This window comes from Leucopleurus acutus (genome assembly GCF_964270905.1).
Source record: "Leucopleurus acutus genome assembly, chromosome: 5".
NCBI lineage: Eukaryota > Metazoa > Chordata > Mammalia > Artiodactyla > Delphinidae > Leucopleurus > Leucopleurus acutus.
This window is the reverse complement of record NC_139147.1, coordinates 66268271-66285827: the sequence shown is the minus strand read 5'-3', so window position 1 is coordinate 66285827 and position 17557 is coordinate 66268271. Positions and strand designations below refer to the sequence as shown.

The 17557-nt window shown below is 39.5% G+C and overlaps 1 protein-coding gene across 3 annotated transcripts in view; it reads left to right on the top strand.

Annotated features, from left to right (window-relative positions):
* The first annotated feature begins 2820 nt into the window (after positions 1 to 2820).
* The window catches only part of GSK3B (glycogen synthase kinase 3 beta), a 196093-nt gene continuing 181356 nt past the window's right edge, over positions 2821 to 17557 (top strand). The window contains exon 1 of one of the 3 annotated variants that reach the window (XM_082839849.1): positions 2821 to 3900. In XM_082839849.1, the coding sequence (XP_082695975.1) occupies positions 3813 to 3900 (88 nt within the window). In that variant the 5' untranslated portion in view covers positions 2821 to 3812. The remainder of the gene's footprint in view (positions 3901 to 17557) is intronic. The other 2 variants (XM_082839847.1, XM_082839848.1) reach the window with 2 other exon arrangements.

Sequence of the window (17557 nt, the reverse complement as noted above, 5' to 3'; positions counted from 1 at the left end):
GGCTGGTAACAGTACTTACGATTATAATTTGAGATAGCATGTGTGAAGCACTTAAGAACAGTGTCTGGCACGTTATAAACACTCAGGAAGCATTAACTATTAAAATTATTAAAAACTGATAAATGGTTGACAGCAGGCGGGAAGGTAGAGGAAGAATTTGGAAGGTCAGAGAAACAATCATGGAATGTTAATTTCAGTGGTTTTATATTTTCTCCTAAACTTCTCCCTCCTTAAGTCCTAATTCTAGATTGAACTACTTTTTTTTTTCCTATAAAATTTCCCCCCTCTTGGTCAGATTTTTTTTAATTTTAAACAGCATCAGTTCAAAATATTTGAAGGCAGCAACAGTAAAGCTACTAATCATAACCTTAAGGTAGACTATTTTTGTACTTTATTATATACAAAAGAATAGCCATGTTTCCAATTTGTATAACCTAAACATTTGTTATTCACTTTCCCGCTGGTATAACTGGGAGTAGGGATGGGGAGTAAAGAGGAAGGCAGGATTTAGAGCTTTGCCTCACAGTGTTTTAGGGACTAGTGGCAAAGGTCTTTCATAATAGTTTGCAGGGAGAGGCAACAATCATTTGACAAAATTGCCACGCACTGAGTTTGCTTTTAACATTCTTTACCCTTCTCCATGACATCCAGAGGCCTCATGTTCTCCCTTCATTGCAAAGAACAAGAGCAGCTACCACTCCTGGGCTATATAAAAAAACCTATGTCCAGGTTTGAGATTACAAATTGATTGCATGTTGGCCACATCTACCCTGGGATGTTTTTAATTCGGCCTGTAGGATTTGGAAATATCGATGTAAAAATCGAGGGATTTCATACAAAAATCCTGCTTTACGGTTTCTCTTGGGGGAAAAAACCAGAATACCTCAGAACACTGGATCCACATTCTTCAGGGTAACAATCTGCTAGAGCCGAACAGCTGCTCCTTTCAGTTACAGCAGGGACACTCCAATTTGCCACGTTGCTTATCATTCCCTATTGTTTTACACCAGGCCAGTGTCACTCATTTGCTTTGCTTTTCTGGCCCCTGTAGACATCTGAGTTTGCAAACACTATCTAGACCTTTCCGTTCTCCCATCAAAGCTTACTTTGTTCTGTCCCAAGTTCCTCATCAGTTTGACAAAGCAACATCTAGTTAACCTGACCAAGTATGTGTATTTTTATATGTGCTCCCAGAGATAGTATCTTAACAGAAAGGGATGACTCTGCAGGTGGAAATTACAGACACCACGGGACTGATGGCAACTGTCCTTTCTACTTTTTCTGTAGCCATACTTCACTGTCCTTAGGGAAACCACGGGAATCTGACCACTGGCCTACGTGCGAAATCAACTTATATAGTACTTTTATAGATCACCCTAGTTCCAAAGAACCAAAAACTACAAAGGGCTATTCTGACTCCCTGTTTCCTCAGAGTCTTCGGGATATCCGACCTGACGGCACTTCCCCTCACCTGCTTTTGGGGTCCGTTCTGCGCTGGGCAGTCGCGCCCGAAGAGCGCGCGCAGCCAGCATGAGCTCATTTCTCAGGGGCGTTTCTGGAAGGCCGGGTTTGGCCTGGCGCACGAGGCGCAGTCGCCCTCACTCTTATCAATGGCCTCCGCGACTGGGCGGGGCGCGGCCGCCGAGGGGCGCTGCCTGTCTGGAAGCTTTGTTCTCAGTTTAGCGCCCGAGAACTCGCACCCAGCCGGGGAGGCGCCCTGAATCCGTCTGGCCCTTCCGGGAAAGACGCCGGCGCTCGGGACGCGCTCTCTTGGGCGGAGGGGAGCCTCGGGCGCGCAGCATTAGCCCCGCCCCGCCGAGAGCCTCCAGTGGGTGGGGAGACCCCTCAACCCTCCGGTCGCTCGAGCGCTCGGAGCCCAGCGCCGCCGACCACAGCAGTTTCACACCGGCTCGCGCTCCCTATCTGCAGTTTCCACACAAGCTGCAAGTAGCCGCAGGCGAGCCCGTCTAACCATCCGCCACGACCCCAGTCGCGATTCTCCCCGCTCCAGGGACCGCCACCGGATACCGAAGGCCAATCACACTGCAGCTAGGTCTTGCGATTGGACGGCAGCGAGAGCCGATTGGCTGCCGCTACGGGTTTCGACCTCCCTCCTTTTCCCTTTTGCCCCGACTCCGGCTCCAGAGCTTCAGGCCAATGAGAAGGCGCTTTATAGATGCCCTCCCTTCACTCTCAACTTCTCCCCACCTCGTCGAGGGAGGGGACGTCCTGACTGGCCAGACTGTCCTCGGAAGCCCCATTCCTTCACCAATCACCGAGGGAGGTGCACTCCCAGCGGAGTTTCGGCCAATTACAAAGCGGCCACGGCGCCCAGCCGTGCGGTTTCACCAGCGACTCCGGGCTTCACCGTGCTTAACTCTTCAAGCATTTTCCTGAGGGCCGGCGACTCCGATTGGTCACTGTTGCCATTGTCGAATTTCTCCTCCAGCCAGCCACAAGACAAGGCGAACCCACCTTCTTCTCGGTCGGCTATCTTCGGCATTTTCCGTCCTTGGGCGTGAATTTCCAGCGACACTTTCTAATTGGCTCCTCAGGTCGATCGGCTTTTTCCGGGAGGATCTGCAAACAAACGACATCCGTGATTGGTTCCGCTCGGGCTTCGGCTCCCCTACCGAAGGGGGAGGACACTCGGCTCGGCCGGCGATTCCCAGACGCCTGTTACGCGGACGCGGGGGCGCTGGGCGGTGTAAGGCTGGGTGGGGGAGGAAGGAGGCGGAGGACGAGTAGGAGGGGGGAGGGGGAGTGGGGAAAAGCTAGGCGGCTGCGCAGACGGCACTCCTCACACAGAGCTGCCCCCGACCCGGGCGAATGCAGGTTTGTGCTGCCGCTGCCGCTGCCGCTGCCGCCGCCGCCGCCCGGGCCGAGTGACAAAGGAAGGAAGGAAGCGAGGAGGAGCCGGCCCTGCAGCCACTGACAGGGCCCGGGCTGGGGGCAAAGCGCGGACACTTCCTGAGCGGGACCGTGCAGAAGCGAGGGGCGGGAGGGCGGCCGCTCTGGTGCCTTGGACGGGGGAGGGGGCCCCGAGGGACGGAAGCGGTTGCTGGGTTCCCATGTCCCCGGCGTATGGGGAGCAGTCGAGGAGCCGCTGCCTGGGGTCTGAACGGAGCTGCCTCCGCCACCGCCGCCGCCATGGCCGCTGGATCCAGCCGCCGAGTGCAGCTGCTCCTGGCGCAATGAGGAGGGGAGCCGCCGCCACCGCCCGCCTCTGACTGACTCGCGACTCCGCCGCCTTCCAGTTCGCCGGGCCCCTGTCGTCAGGCCGCCGGATCCCGCCGCTGTCGGAGCCGCAGCGTTTCCCGACGCATCTCCGAGCCACCCCCTCCCTCTCCCTCCCTCCTTCCCATCCCCCTTTCTTTTCAAGCGTGAGACTCGTGATCCTTCCGCCGCTTCCCTTCTTCATTGACTCGGAAAAAAAATCCCCGAGGAAAATATAATATTCAGAGTACTTATTTTCAATCAAGTATCTGCCCCCGTTTCACGTGATATATATTTTTTAGGACCTCCCAACCATTTCTCCCTTCCAAGGAAAGGGAGGGGAAAGAATTGTATTTTTTTCCCAGCTCCCGATCATCTATATGTTAAATATCCGTACTGATCTGTCTTCAAGGAGAAATACATCGCTCGCTTTTTTTTATAGCTGTACAAAAGGAGTGAAAAGCCAAGAGGACGAAGTCTTTTTCTTGTGGGAGAACTTAATGCTGCATTTATCATTAACCTAACACCCCAACATAAAACAAAAGGAAGAAGAGGAGGAAGGAAGGAAAAGAAGGTGATTCGGAAAGAGAGTGATCATGTCAGGGCGGCCCAGAACCACCTCCTTTGCGGAGAGCTGCAAGCCAGTGCAGCAGCCTTCAGCTTTTGGCAGCATGAAAGTTAGCAGTGAGTATTGATTTTATTTTACACCCCCTTTCCACCTCACCCTTTAAATAAGAGACTTTAAAATATCAGGATCTTAAAATATGAGACCTTCTGATATAACAGCCGGAGGTAATGGAAAAGGGCAAAAACCTGTCTTCAGTCAAGGATGAGGCAGCTCCCTCTTTTCTCCTCCCATATCCCCTCCCCCGGTCTTATTAACCTTGAATTGAGGGAATATGATTTTTATTTGGATGATTCGATCTGAAACTTAGTTCTTTTCATATAGTTTTCTTGCAGTTGATAGCTTTATCAAGCGGTTGAGTTTTTCCATCTTAGAATAGCGATGGAAGTGTTTACTTGCTCATCCTTTTGAATAAAGCGAAGGACAAGACTCATAAACCATTATGTGCCTTTGCAGAATGTGTCTTTTGGAATGAGGGATAGTTTAGTTAGCTCAGGTCTCAGGGGTTATCATAGTTTTGTATACTTAATAGAGGAGCTAAATGTCACTGTCTCGTAACATTTCTTTCTTGCCTATGTGACTATACAAAGTATGTGTTCATAATCTAGAGATGAACTTGCTCCGTAACCACATTACGGTTTGGAGGCAAGCTTTGATTCTTCCCTTTAGAAGGGACCGGTGGGGCTGATTGATATGCAGTAGCAGTAGTATCTCAACATGCATTGTTCTAAATTGGATAAGTGGTATAATATGTTATCTCTTAACCTTTCCATTTTGACATTACCAATCTACCACTATAGAATTAACGTTTAATCAAAAGGTAATTTGGAAGTATGTCCAAGTTTTGATTGGGGCTTGTATTGTCATGTTGCCAAATGCTAAGTTGAATGTTAATTGTCACTGACTCATCATTAAAGTTCAGTTTTAGGGTGCCATTGCACTCAGTACTTGCTAAATGATCTAGAGTTCAGGGGTTCCTTCTTAAGACTATTTAAAATACTCTTGCATTGGTTTCCTGTTGAATTTAGGTAAGACTATGGAGTTAGAAGAATATGGATTTAGACCTTTCCATCATAGGTTTTGCAGAAGGCTGTGGTCCTGCATATAATAGGGATACTTGGGCTGTGTTCAAGGTTGTTGATAGACTGTACCGTCTTCCCTGATTTGTGCAGAAAAGTCTATGTTGAGTGTCCAAGTCTATACTAAGTGTCCAATGTTCTAATGTTCTCTATATGTGGATATGTTTATGTGGTATTTAATGACAGTTTATTTAAACATACTTACAGAATTTGACAAAAATATCTGTATTGTTTCCTTATTCCTCCAGAAAGGGGCATGATGAGGGCAAAGAAAAACTGTTTTGCTGCCTAGAAGGAGAGGATTGAACTGAGATTTTTAAAAAGTATTTGCTGTTATATGAAATTGATTATGTCCTTAAGCAACATAAAATGATCACTCTTATTTGAACTCAGAATTTCAATTTATTTTGGCTTTTGGAACTTGCCTGAAACAGGGTAGTCTAAGGTAATAACTGAATGGGAGATTATTTTTGAGAGTTAAGGTTTTTTTTGGTGACTAGCTAGTTCAGAATGCAGGGTATGTGAAGAGGGAAGCTGATGATGCATCTTTCAGGGAATGGTCAAGCTTTCTAAGCACTTCATGGGGTCATTTGAGAGGAATATTTTAAAATTCTGGGGTAATTTTCTGCTGTGATGAAGCAAATCTTATAATAGCTACTTAAGAGCCTCTTGTGGTACTGGAGTGTTAGGATGTTTTTCATCTTGGTTTAAAAACCACTTGAAATCAATTTTAGGTAATTAATGTATTAGATCTATTTCAGAGAGCAAAATAGGATAGCTTATAATATTAAATTTGGGGACTTTTCATTTAATTTCCAGGATTCTCTTTGAATCCTGTGTGGATGTTGTCTGAGGATGGAGTAACCCTTGCAAAGTGTGCAGGTTAAAATGTTGACTTTTCTGTTACCATATAGGTCAACCTAACATTTTAAAAGTTGGAGATCAGTGCTAATTATGTGTTTTTGACAACCCTGACTTTAAGGACATTTTGGAAGAAAGGGGAGTAATTAAGCGTTTGTTGGAGTGCTAGTGTTCTAAGGGACCCCCGTTCAAATGAGAGATACATAAGAAATTATAGTCCTTGGCCTGAAAAGCTTGTCAGTTGTTGAGACAGGTTATAGGTCAAAATGTGAAAACAATATCATGATGACTGCAAGATTATAAATGCAAACAGAAGTGCTTCGTTCAGAGGGACAAGAGATGAAGGGATGAGGTAGAGGGCTGGAGAGAGAAGACTTCTGTAGAGGTGTGTTTTAAGACAGGTGTTAAAGGAGGCAGTAACTTGAATTGACAGAGAAGCATAGAGGATTCTAGATGGAAGGAATGGACAGACGCACAGAGGTGGTGATTTTTGTATTTATAAAGCAGGTTAGTAAATCTGAATGAAAGGGGCCTAAATGGGAAAATAAGAGGAGATGGAATTTGAGAAATGTGTTAACTGATGGAGGGCAAAGGAGGCCTGTAAGAGTTTGGTTGAGATTCAAGAGAGATTGGTATTTACTGTAGGTTGCTGAACGAAATATTTGAAGACGATCTGGGCAGCTGAGTTGATGGGTTAGTAGCAAAACATCAGAGCCATTTTAGGGAGTAGTAGGGTATGTCATGAAGAATGAGAATATAAAGTGTGAAAATGAGATGAAAGCACATTTGCGAGACAGCGTGAATGAAGAACTGGCAGGGCTTTGGATTGGATTGAAGGGGAATATTTGGGAAGGAGTCAGGAGTTAAAAATAAATTCTGATGTTACTGGTCTGGAAGATTTGACCACCAAGTTATATTGTTGATTGTAATGGGAAAGTTGAGAAAGTGCTGAGATGAGAGGGTAGTTGAGTTCACTTTTTAAAAATTTAATATACAATAGGTTTTCTTGAAATTCAGAGGCAGCAGTTGGTTACTGGCAATGATATTTAACTTTACAGTCTTGAACTGTTTCTAATTTTTCTGAACCCAAAACTGTCAGATTTATTTTCAGGACTAGTAAACTAAAGGTTTTTATTTATATGCATTCCATTTAAAGTCCTAAAAAAGAAAATAATTTTTTATGTAGATTCAAAAACCTCACACTTGAAACTTAGTTATAATAACCCGATGGTAATTTATTTGAAAACAATGAAAATATTTTTTGGGCTAAACCGTGACATAAAAATTTTAGATATTTTATACAGCCTTTAATTTAATCTTCGGTACTTGCTTAAAACTAGTTTTTCATAAATAATGGTTATTCTTAAGTAAACCTTGCATTTAAAATAATGGTAATATGCAGACTCCAGCAGAAATTAAAAGTTGATTTTATAACAAGTATTTTTTGCCTTTTTTTGTTGAGCTAAGTTTAAAACAGTGTATTTGAATTTTTCTTTTGGCTGCATTGGGTCTTCGTTGCTACACGTGGGCTCTCTCTAGTTGTGGTGCACGGGCTTCTCATTGCGCAGGCTTCTCTTGTTACAGAGCTCGGGCTCTAGGTGCTTGGGCTTCAGTAGTTCTGGCGTGTGGGCTCAGTAGTTGTGGCTCGTGGGCTCTAGAGCACAGGCTCAATAGTTGTGGCGCACGGGCTTAGTTGCTCCGCAGCATGGCGGATCTTCCCAGACCGGGGCTCGACCCCGTGTCCCCTGCATTGGCAAGCGGATTCTTAACCACTGTGCCACCAGGGAAGTCCCTGAATTTTTTTTTTTTTTTTTTACTCGCTATGGTGAACCCATTTTTTTTTGTCCTCGTCCATATTCAAGTGTTATTAAATAAATGTAAATAGTTATGAAGTTCTTCTGTAGAATCACATGATATTTTACTCAAAATAGAGAAAGTAAGGGACTGTCTATGGTGACTTTTGGTTAAAATATTAGTAATAAATCTTTTTGATAAACTGTTCGTGAAAATTTAGCTAGTTGTCTAGCTAAGTCAAGTTATTTCCTCATATAAAACTTTTTTAGATCAATTTTTTTTAGTGAAGTGAATAATTAATAGTAGTTGCATATTACTGTGCAGTATTTAGTTGTATGGTGACTAAAACCAAAGAGCAGGTGGCAACTTAGAGTTTTTCTATTCCAGAGGGAATTTAATCTCTTTGTGACACATAAAAATCAGGTTATTAGAATGTAACCAATTTCTAGGTTATCCATTGTGGAAGAGAGCTCATTTGTGAAACTGAAAACTAGACTTTTATTTTCATTGTTTTCATTCCTTTCCCAACCAGCCCTTTCCAGAGTTGTTAAAAAAACTAGACCTTCATATAAAAATTGCATGCTCTCTTGTTACATGCACCTCTAGAATGCTAATTGTGAAATGACTTTAAGGCACAGTAGTGTACTAGGAAAAAACTTCAAGGGAACCCAGAGGTTCACAAATCAATTTATGACTGGTTGGGAATTGCATTTAGAAAATGAGGCGACATCTTCTCATTTCACTTGCATAGTTCAGCTGAAAATCAGTATATACTTGTATCCTGTGCTGTCTGCCCCTTGTTTTGGACTTAGGTTGCTGGTGTGAGATACTGTTTTGGAGAAACAGCAAGGCTGGGGAAGCAGCCTTAAGTGTCAGCAGCAGATTCTGAGACCAAGGGAGCTCTGTTTTTTTGTGTGCATTATGTGTAGAGAAGGCTGTGAAACGTGCATGTGCTGCAGTTCCATACATTTAATAACTCTCATGGGATTGTGGGACAGGGGTGGGATTGGGCAGGCTGTGGGATTGTGGTGTCTCTTGTGATGCTCCACCCTGCAATAGGAGAATGGAGGGGCAGAGCATGTGGGTGTGATGGGATTATATGCTGGTACTAACAGAACTAACCTGATTTCCCAGATATTGTTCTACTAAGAACATAATCACCATGAGTAAATGAATTTATTGGAATGTTTAGCATCATTTTCTAGCCTATTTTTGGGGGGGAGGGGTTGGAGGAGATAGTATGGAAAGGGAACCTTGCATGATTGCAAGGATAGAAGCATTTTCATGGTTCACTGGTTTTAAAGTAGAGGTTGCAATCTTTGCTTCTATCTTGGGTTGTACAAATCATCCTTGGTTATATAAATTGTCTTTGACCTTGGTTGAGTGCGATATAGAAATGTATATTTATATGAAGACCTGTGTGAATAAAACAGCAAGGAAAAACTGACAGAGTTAAAGGAGAACAATTTGTTTTCCCAAGTTTCCTACCATTAAATTGATAAAATAAAGGGATATTTATTCTATTCTATTATTGAGTTTTTATTCTAGTTTTTTTAAAAAATGAGTTAATATTTAGCACGTGATGGACATTCAGTAAATTATTTCAGTTTATGCTCATGTCTGTAATATACTTGGTCTGAAACAAGATACAAAGACACAACTTTGTAGATTTGGATTCTTAGTTTATGATCTCCTTTCTCACTTTTGCTTATGTTTTGGGGAGAAAAGTGTACTTTCAAAGCGTGTGCAAGTTGAAATTCTGTAAATGATTGAATCTTATATTTTTGTATTGAATAGTTTTCTTAGAAGCATTTTAGTGTGATCATATTGAGGCAATGATGTTTTGGTTATTTTGAAACTAATTTCGCCAAACCAGGTTTTCTTTTTGTCTCCAGGATACCATGGCCAACAATGGCATGAATGTGAACCTTTAACGTGTTCCTTTATTAACATAGTTTGGAGTTGTCAATTTCTTGATTGTCCTTTCAAATCAATTTAATAATGAAAAGTAAACATTCCTGACGAACGAGGCACTATTTTCCTAGAAACTTGTATTTTTAAAATTTTAAACTTTTTTTTGGCTGCACCACGGGGCTTGTGGGATCTGAGTTCCCGGACCAGGGATTGAACTTGGGCCACGGTAGTGAAAGCCCGGAATCCTAACCACTAGGCCACTAGCAAACTCCCATAGAAACTTGTGTTTTAGATGGTGGTATAATTTAAATGAACTTACAGTCCTAGGATTTAATGAGCATGCCGTAATGCCAAAGAGATGGTAGGTAGGCAGGCAAAAATATTGGTAACATTGGTGCAAAGCAGTAACATTAATACTCCATTTTTTCACTACCATTAATTGTATCATGTTGAATTCCTTGGCTTAGGAAGCCAAAAATAAGTAGGTTGCTTTAATAGAAAGGGGCTGTGAATAATAACGTGATTGACTTGTGATATGTCTATTGAATGTTTATTAAATGCTAATAAGCAATCTGCTAAATTCTTTACATGCAACAGCTCATTTTAATCATTACAACTCTACAAAGTAGCTAATACTATTATCCCCACCTTATAGATAGGTAAATGACATTTAGAGAAGTGAAGCCACTTGTCCAAGATTACCTGACTAGAAGATTGCTCTGCTAGAATTCAAATACAGGCATTCTGATTCTAGAGCTCTTGGTCTTTATTGTATATTTTATAGAGAATGGATTGCTGTTGCCTTAACACTTGGATTCCAAGTGTTAAGCTAAAGTGCCTTTTCTTTTAGGATAGTCTTTCATTGATCATTTAGCAGTGACTGTGTAAGACTTTCATGATTGGTACCTCTTTTGAAATTAGTTTCAGGCATGCCTGTTAGCAAATATAGTATTTAATTACTTACAGTTATATTGGAAAAAATTCTCAATTCTTTTAAGATTTCAGGGAAAACTTGTTAAGACAAACATTGAAAATGAAAATGTTAGGGCTTATGATGGCACAAAAAGAAAAATAAGTTATGGTATTTTTTTGTTTAATGTTCAGTTGGAGCACTGGTTTTTATTGAAAAGTACTGATTGATCGTAAGTAAATCTGGTGTATTTATATTTCCAGGTAATATTAGAATGTGATTCTACAAATTAGCCATTATTATTTTTTTTTTGGCGGTACGTGGGCCTCTCACTGTTGCAGCCTCTCCCGTTGCGGAGCACAGGCTCCGGACGTGCAGGCTCAGCGGCCATGGCTCACAGGCCCAGCCGCTCCGCAGCATGTGGGATTTTCCCAGACCGGTTTGTGTCCCCTGCATCGGCAGGCGGACTCTCAACCACTGCGCCACCAGGGAAGCCCCAAATTAGCCATTATTAAGGATTATTTCTCTCCATCTCTTCCTATAGGTTGTGAAGTATTTTAAGTGTTCTACTCTTTATTTTAATATTTGACAGCAAACTTCATGAAATTTTATTATATGTACACAACCAATTAGTCAAGTATCTATCGGACACTTGTTATGTCTGGAACTGTGAGCCTTCAGGTTGTTGTACTTGTTGTTAAAGAATAACAGCTATGCATCAATGTGCAGTTGGGTTATTTGGAACATCACCTTTTTGGAATTCGTTGGTATTTGACAATCAGGAAGTGAACCAAAAATCCCCACACAAATGGTGCATACTCTTTCCTCATAGGTTATTTTTTGGCTTTTATTTAGAGTTCTTTTTTTATTCTTTAACACATAGCTCTAAGTCATTCAATTGTCTTTTTTTTTTTTTTAAACTGCAAATTAGAAGGGACTGAATTACACTGATATTAAGCATTACACCTTCTAAAAAGTATAGACAGACAGTTCAGGAAAACAAGCATATTGCGATTACTTGGTGTAGCCTCACACAACCCCAGGGGAAATCACTCTGATAATTGTTCAAAATTTTGGTCTAGGGAAGGTTAAATTATACTAACTTCACTCTCTCAAAAGGACAGGAGTCAGGAAGGTCTCTTCTGGGTAGCTGGGATTCTCAACTTCTCACTGCATTAAACAGTCTCTAATTTCTTGGTTACCTGAAGTGATGAGGAAGAGAACTGGGTCATCTCTGTCTGGTTGACCAATTCCAGTTGGCTTTCAGTGATAACGGATGAAGGTACTAAAGTCTTCAGTATGCTAGCCCAGAGTATCGTTTCCAACTCTTTCTTCCATTGCCCATCTATGTATATTACTCAGCAACAGCATTTTATCTGATTTAAGATTTGTTGTCTTATTTTTTCTTCTGTGGTATATATGGAGTTGCTGTTTGGATTTTGACATGCCCATACCTTTGTGGAATGCTTAGAAGGCACTGCATGGAGACATTTAAGCTTTCTTATGAATTATGATTAGCTGTTAGAGAGTCACTTTACCAAATACACTTATGGCCTCTATAATGAGAATTGAAAAGGTGGGTATCTTAATTGTTGACCTGAAGAAAAAGGACAATCATGACAACGTACTTTTTTTTCTCTTTTGGAGGTCTAAGAAATTTTTAGGGGCTTAATTGACTAATATAAGTGAGAAGATGTTTCAGATTTCTTTCTAAGGAAGGCTATCTTTTAAAAATGTGACTCCCTCTACTTCCCCTTATTCCGTAAAATCAGTTAATTCTTTTAAATTGATTAACCACTTTCTTCATGATCTGTGTGGAAGTTATTGAGTTGAATCGAGCTGCTAATCCTAGACTTTTGAATTCATAAAGGCAGCACCTGGAGAATTGGAGTGCTGGAGTTATGCCTGGCATCAGACTGACGGTATTGTAGGTGCATTTGCTGTCTTACTGGAATTTCAGAGCTTTCGCACTTTACACATTATTTAAACTCTGAAGGGAAGAGGGAAGCTTTGAGTTGGTAGGGTTTCAATAATAATAATAAATTATATGTATATATGTGTATCATATTTACGTAATGTATAGTAACAATCACAATAATAATATAAATTGGATGCTGTATGATAGACAATTCCATGTTTGTCTTATTTACATATTTTGCTTTTAAAAATGGAATTTATTCACATGATTCAAAATTTAAAAGTATTCAGTGATGTCTTCCTCCTCCTCCTGCTCTGTAACTACCAGTCCTCTTTCCTGGAGACAGTCAGCATTCCAATTTCTTAAGTATCCTTCCATAGATAATCTGAATCTTTACAGGTTATTTCTGCTATGAAATAACATTTTGTGTATGCAGACCTAAATTAACACTGGCTTTAGCATAAGAGTGTTAGAATTAAAACAAAATTTAAATCAGTTATTCTAGAAAATTGCTATTGTTTTTCATCCTAGTAGATTACTAAACCCTTATTTTTAGAATATGAGTTGGATGGGGAGTAAATACGAAGATGAGAGAGTGCTTCTCTTGGTAATAAGAGGTAAAATGATAACAGGCATAACCGATGAACGCTTAGTGGCACATTTAAAATATTTGCCACTCTGTGTATTTGAGAAATGATCTATAAGGTCAAGTAGATATTATGTGTGTTCTTGCTGGAAATAGCTGTTTATTTCATGGTAAAGAAAAAGATAAAAGATAATTGATATTTTCCTTTAACTTTGCATTTTTTGAACATCTTAGATGAGAAAACCTGTTCTCTTGAGAGATCAGAGGCGCAGAGTGCGTCAATGTCAATGAAGCCTGTGCCTTTTACCTCTTTAAGAGCGCATGGTTTCATTCTGCTCCTAAACCAGCATTCCTTAGTCTTAAAAAATTAAAAAAAAATTTTTTTATTAAGTAATACACTCTATCGTATGATTTAAAGAAATCAAATAGTGCAGAAAGTCTTAATAGCAAAGCGTAACTCCTCTCCCTCATTTCTGTTTCTCAGAGGCAACCTTAACTATGACAGCTATTTCCTCTAGTAGTTTTATTATAATTTTAATTAGTGTACTATTTGTCTATGTCTTTAAATTATTTTTAGATATTATTTATTGTTATCACCATCTCCCTTTTACTATCTTACTAAGGCAATTATACCACCATTTTTAGTTAAATAATTATTTATTTAAATTATTATTCAAATGATCAGTACTCAATATCTAGACATTAAGGTGAATAGTGTACAATAGTGTACAATTTCCTTTTAAAAACTGCATTATTGAGATATAATTCACGTACCATAAAATTCATTAATTTAAGGTGTACAGTTCAGTGGTTTCCAGTACTCACAGAGTGCTGCAACCATCACCACAATCTAATTTTAGAACATTTTTAATCACCCCAAAAAGAAACCCTGTATCCATTAGTAGTCATTCCTCATATTTCCCTTCCTTCCAGCTCCAGGCAACCACTAATCTACTCTCTGTCTCTATGGATTTGCCTATGCTTGACATTTCATATAAATGGAATCATAAAATATGTGGCCTTTTGTGACTAGCTTCTTTTACTTCATATAATGTCTTCTAGGTTCATCCATGTTGTAGCATTTATCAGTACTTCATTACTTTTTATTGCTGAATAATATTCCATTGTATGGAAATGCCACCATTTGTTTACCCGTTCATCAGTCAGTGGACATTTGGATAGTTTCTACTTTTTGGCTATTATGAATTACGCTGATATGAACATTTGTGAACAAGTTTTTGTGTGGACATATATTTTCGGATCTTTTGGGTATATACTTAGGAGTGGAATTGCTAGGTCATATGGTAACTGTTTAATATTTTAAAGAATTACCAAACTGTTTCTGAAGTGGCGATCACATTTCCTTTGCTTTCAACTTTTTTTTTACACTTTTTTGTTGCCGTTTTCTTTTTCTTGCACAGCTTGCAATGATCACAGTCTTCATTTTTTTCCCCTCAAATTTTATTAAGCATTCTCTGGATTCTGCCCTACCCTCCATTCTTTTCCTGGAGTGCTGTCCTACTGGGATCTGGCCTGGTTGTTCTCCAGGCCTCTGCTGTACAGCTGTCATCCTCTAACTTCTTTCACTGCTCTTTAGGGTCCACTGTCCTATTTCTTGGATCCCATCTCTTTGCATCCCTGAGTAGTTCTTATCTAACATAGTCTCATGACATCAGCTAGCAGTGCCTGGAGTATTAACTGTTTGGTAAATGTATCTGGAAAAGTTTTTAGTTGGTTGTTTTTTCCACATTTGCTCCAAAAGGGTAGTTAAGAAGCTGACACACTTTTTTGGCAGGTGTCTCACCTTTTCAGTATCTAGACACTGAGGCAAGATGTTTGGAAGGTTACTTAGTATCATTGTGATCAAGTGATTACCATGCCAATCTGAAGCAAGTACAGAAATCTGAACAATATAAATGTTAAGTAGTTGTTTAAACCAGACCTATTCAGTAGAAATATAATGGAAGCCACAAATGTGAGTCGCATATGTAATTTAAAATTTTCTAGGAGCCACATTAAAAAGAGTAAAAAGACAGGTGAACTTAATCTTAAGAATATATTTTATTTAAAGCAGTGTATCCAAAATATTATGTCAACATGTAATGAATATAAAATTTACTAATGATAAATTTTGCCACCTTTTTTGAGTACTGAGTCTTCACAACCTAGTGGGTATTTCACTCTTAATAGCACATACTAATTTGTAGTAGCCACATTTTAAGCGCTTAATAGCCACATGTTGAGCAGTACAGGTTTAGAATTTTCCAGAATTACGTTACTGTGTAATATTGTTGTTAATCTGCCTAATCATATATATATATATATATATATATATAATATATATATGTATTTTAAAGGAACAGATAAGGTGTATGTAGTTTAAAAACGCTTCATTGATTTGTCTCATTGCTTTGTTTTTAGTCATGTCTTCAGTTTATTTTGAAATTTACACCACATTAAAGGAGGTTGAGAGATTTATGTTCTTCAGAAAGGTCCTTGGTGTAGGAGGTAATGATTTTTTCCCCATATTTTAGCACACTTAAAAAGTATATTAAAATTCTTATTGGTATACTTGTTAGATGTTGTTATTGCCATGATTGTCTTGGTCCCAATGAGATCTTATTAGTCTAAATATTCTTTGTCATACATTCTCTCCCCTTGCTGTTTCAAAGAGCCACCCAGCTTTCAGAGTCTCATATGCCACCTCAACTACTTAGTCTTCCTGGCCCTTTACTCCAAGGCATGAAATGCACTTGCATGTAACTCCTATAGCACAATTACTCTTCTTATGTGCTGCCTTGTATTCTAGTTAACTTGTTTTGTCTCTTTCTAGGTGATTATAAATTCGAATATGGCAAAAACGGTATTTTACTCACCTTTATGTTTCCTGCAGTGTGGAGCACAGTGCTTTCTATAGTGGGTTACTTAATACGTATTTGAGTTGAAAGCAATTTATCATGGTAGTTACATGTATACTATACATGATAGTATTAGAGTTTCCAGGTCATCAAACTGTCACTGATGTTTCTAAAAACATTTAAGTTTTGATACAAGAAATTAATTTATAAAGTTAAACCTGGGTTTTTGTTTAAACACAAAGGAACAATAGTAGGGAAAGGAAAGAGACACAGAGATATAGACACTTGTGTTATACTGTGTGCTTAGCACAGAGGGGTGTGAACTCTGGATGGATAGCTGAATGAAAGAACTCAGGTGCTAGGTTGCACTGGTTGGTAAGCACAATACCTTTGAAACATTGAGCCTGTCCAGCTAGTACAATACCCCCAAGCCTTCCAGGAGTTTATTTGGAGAGGGTGAGGGTAGAAGAGAGATTTAGAATAATGAAAAGTGATAAATCAGTTTCCTTATTTTTACCAGGTAGCTTATTCTGCAAGAGACAAAGTAAACAGACTATTTAAATATGAACAGGCCCTTTCACCATGGATGTACTTAGACATATAATTGTATTGTGGGGATTTATGAAAACTTTAATTTTTACAGGGCCTCTTTGTGTGTCTCTCGGATAGTGTTTGTTTGTCTGATATACTAGTGTATATTCGTATATCAATTCAAGAGCTTTCCCAGAGAAAGTAAGAAATATTAATAAGCAATAAGGGTTCTCTTCACTAAATAATCCAACTTCTTAAATAGCTATAAAATTTGGCCGTCTGTATTGGGTTTTGAGAAATCATGATGTCAGGATAATAATTTGGTTTTTACTGATCAACATTGTATCTGCTTCTTTAACTAATTGTATACATTGTGAGATGTTTGGCTGACCTAGGGCATGATTCTTAGAAGAGATTTATTTTCTCTGTAAGTAGCAAATGCTTGCTGTGCCATTGAAACGTAAGAGGAGTTACTAAAGGACAAAGCATAATTCTATTTAAATTCAGTTGAACATCAGGGATAACCTTTATTGAGAGAGTTTTGAGACTTTACAGTATATATTTACCTCTTGTCAATTTATAGAAAGTTAAAGAATGGCTGTGCACTTTCAAAGGATAGAGGAAATGTTCTAGTATTTTATTTCTGCTATAGTGGAGAATGAGTACTTAGTAAGAAACAAAGGATCTGTGTGTCATGACTTCTAACGTAGGAGCAAGTGGGCCAGTTCCTGGGATCCTTAGAAAAGAAAGATCCCCAGAGGCAGAAGATTCTCTGACTCCACTGTCTTGTATATGGCATCAATATAAATTGTATAGCTTGTCAACTCCCATTATTAATTTAAGAATAAAACATTGTTTAAAAATGTAGCTTTACTTTATGTCCCAATTAACAACAACAACAAATTTTTTTTTTCATATATATACCTGGGAAAGCCTATGTACTTTCTAAAGTTTAGGGAAGAGGTAAGAAATGCTGCTGTTGACCATAGGAGTGAGGGTTGGGGAAAAAGTTAATTAGAAAAAAGATTGTGGTTATTATGATGAGTATTGAGTTTCCCTAGATGCTATGATGGTAGTCCATATCTTAGAACTAGAATAATTCAGATGTAGCTACTGTTTGAGTGTTTACTGTGTGCCAAGGACTGATACTTCATATAACTTTCATAATGCTTTGAGGCAATATTCTCCCCATTTAAAGGATAATGGAGTTAAAAATATTTTAATTGATATATTCAGGATCTCACAACTAGAAGGGAATAGGCCCA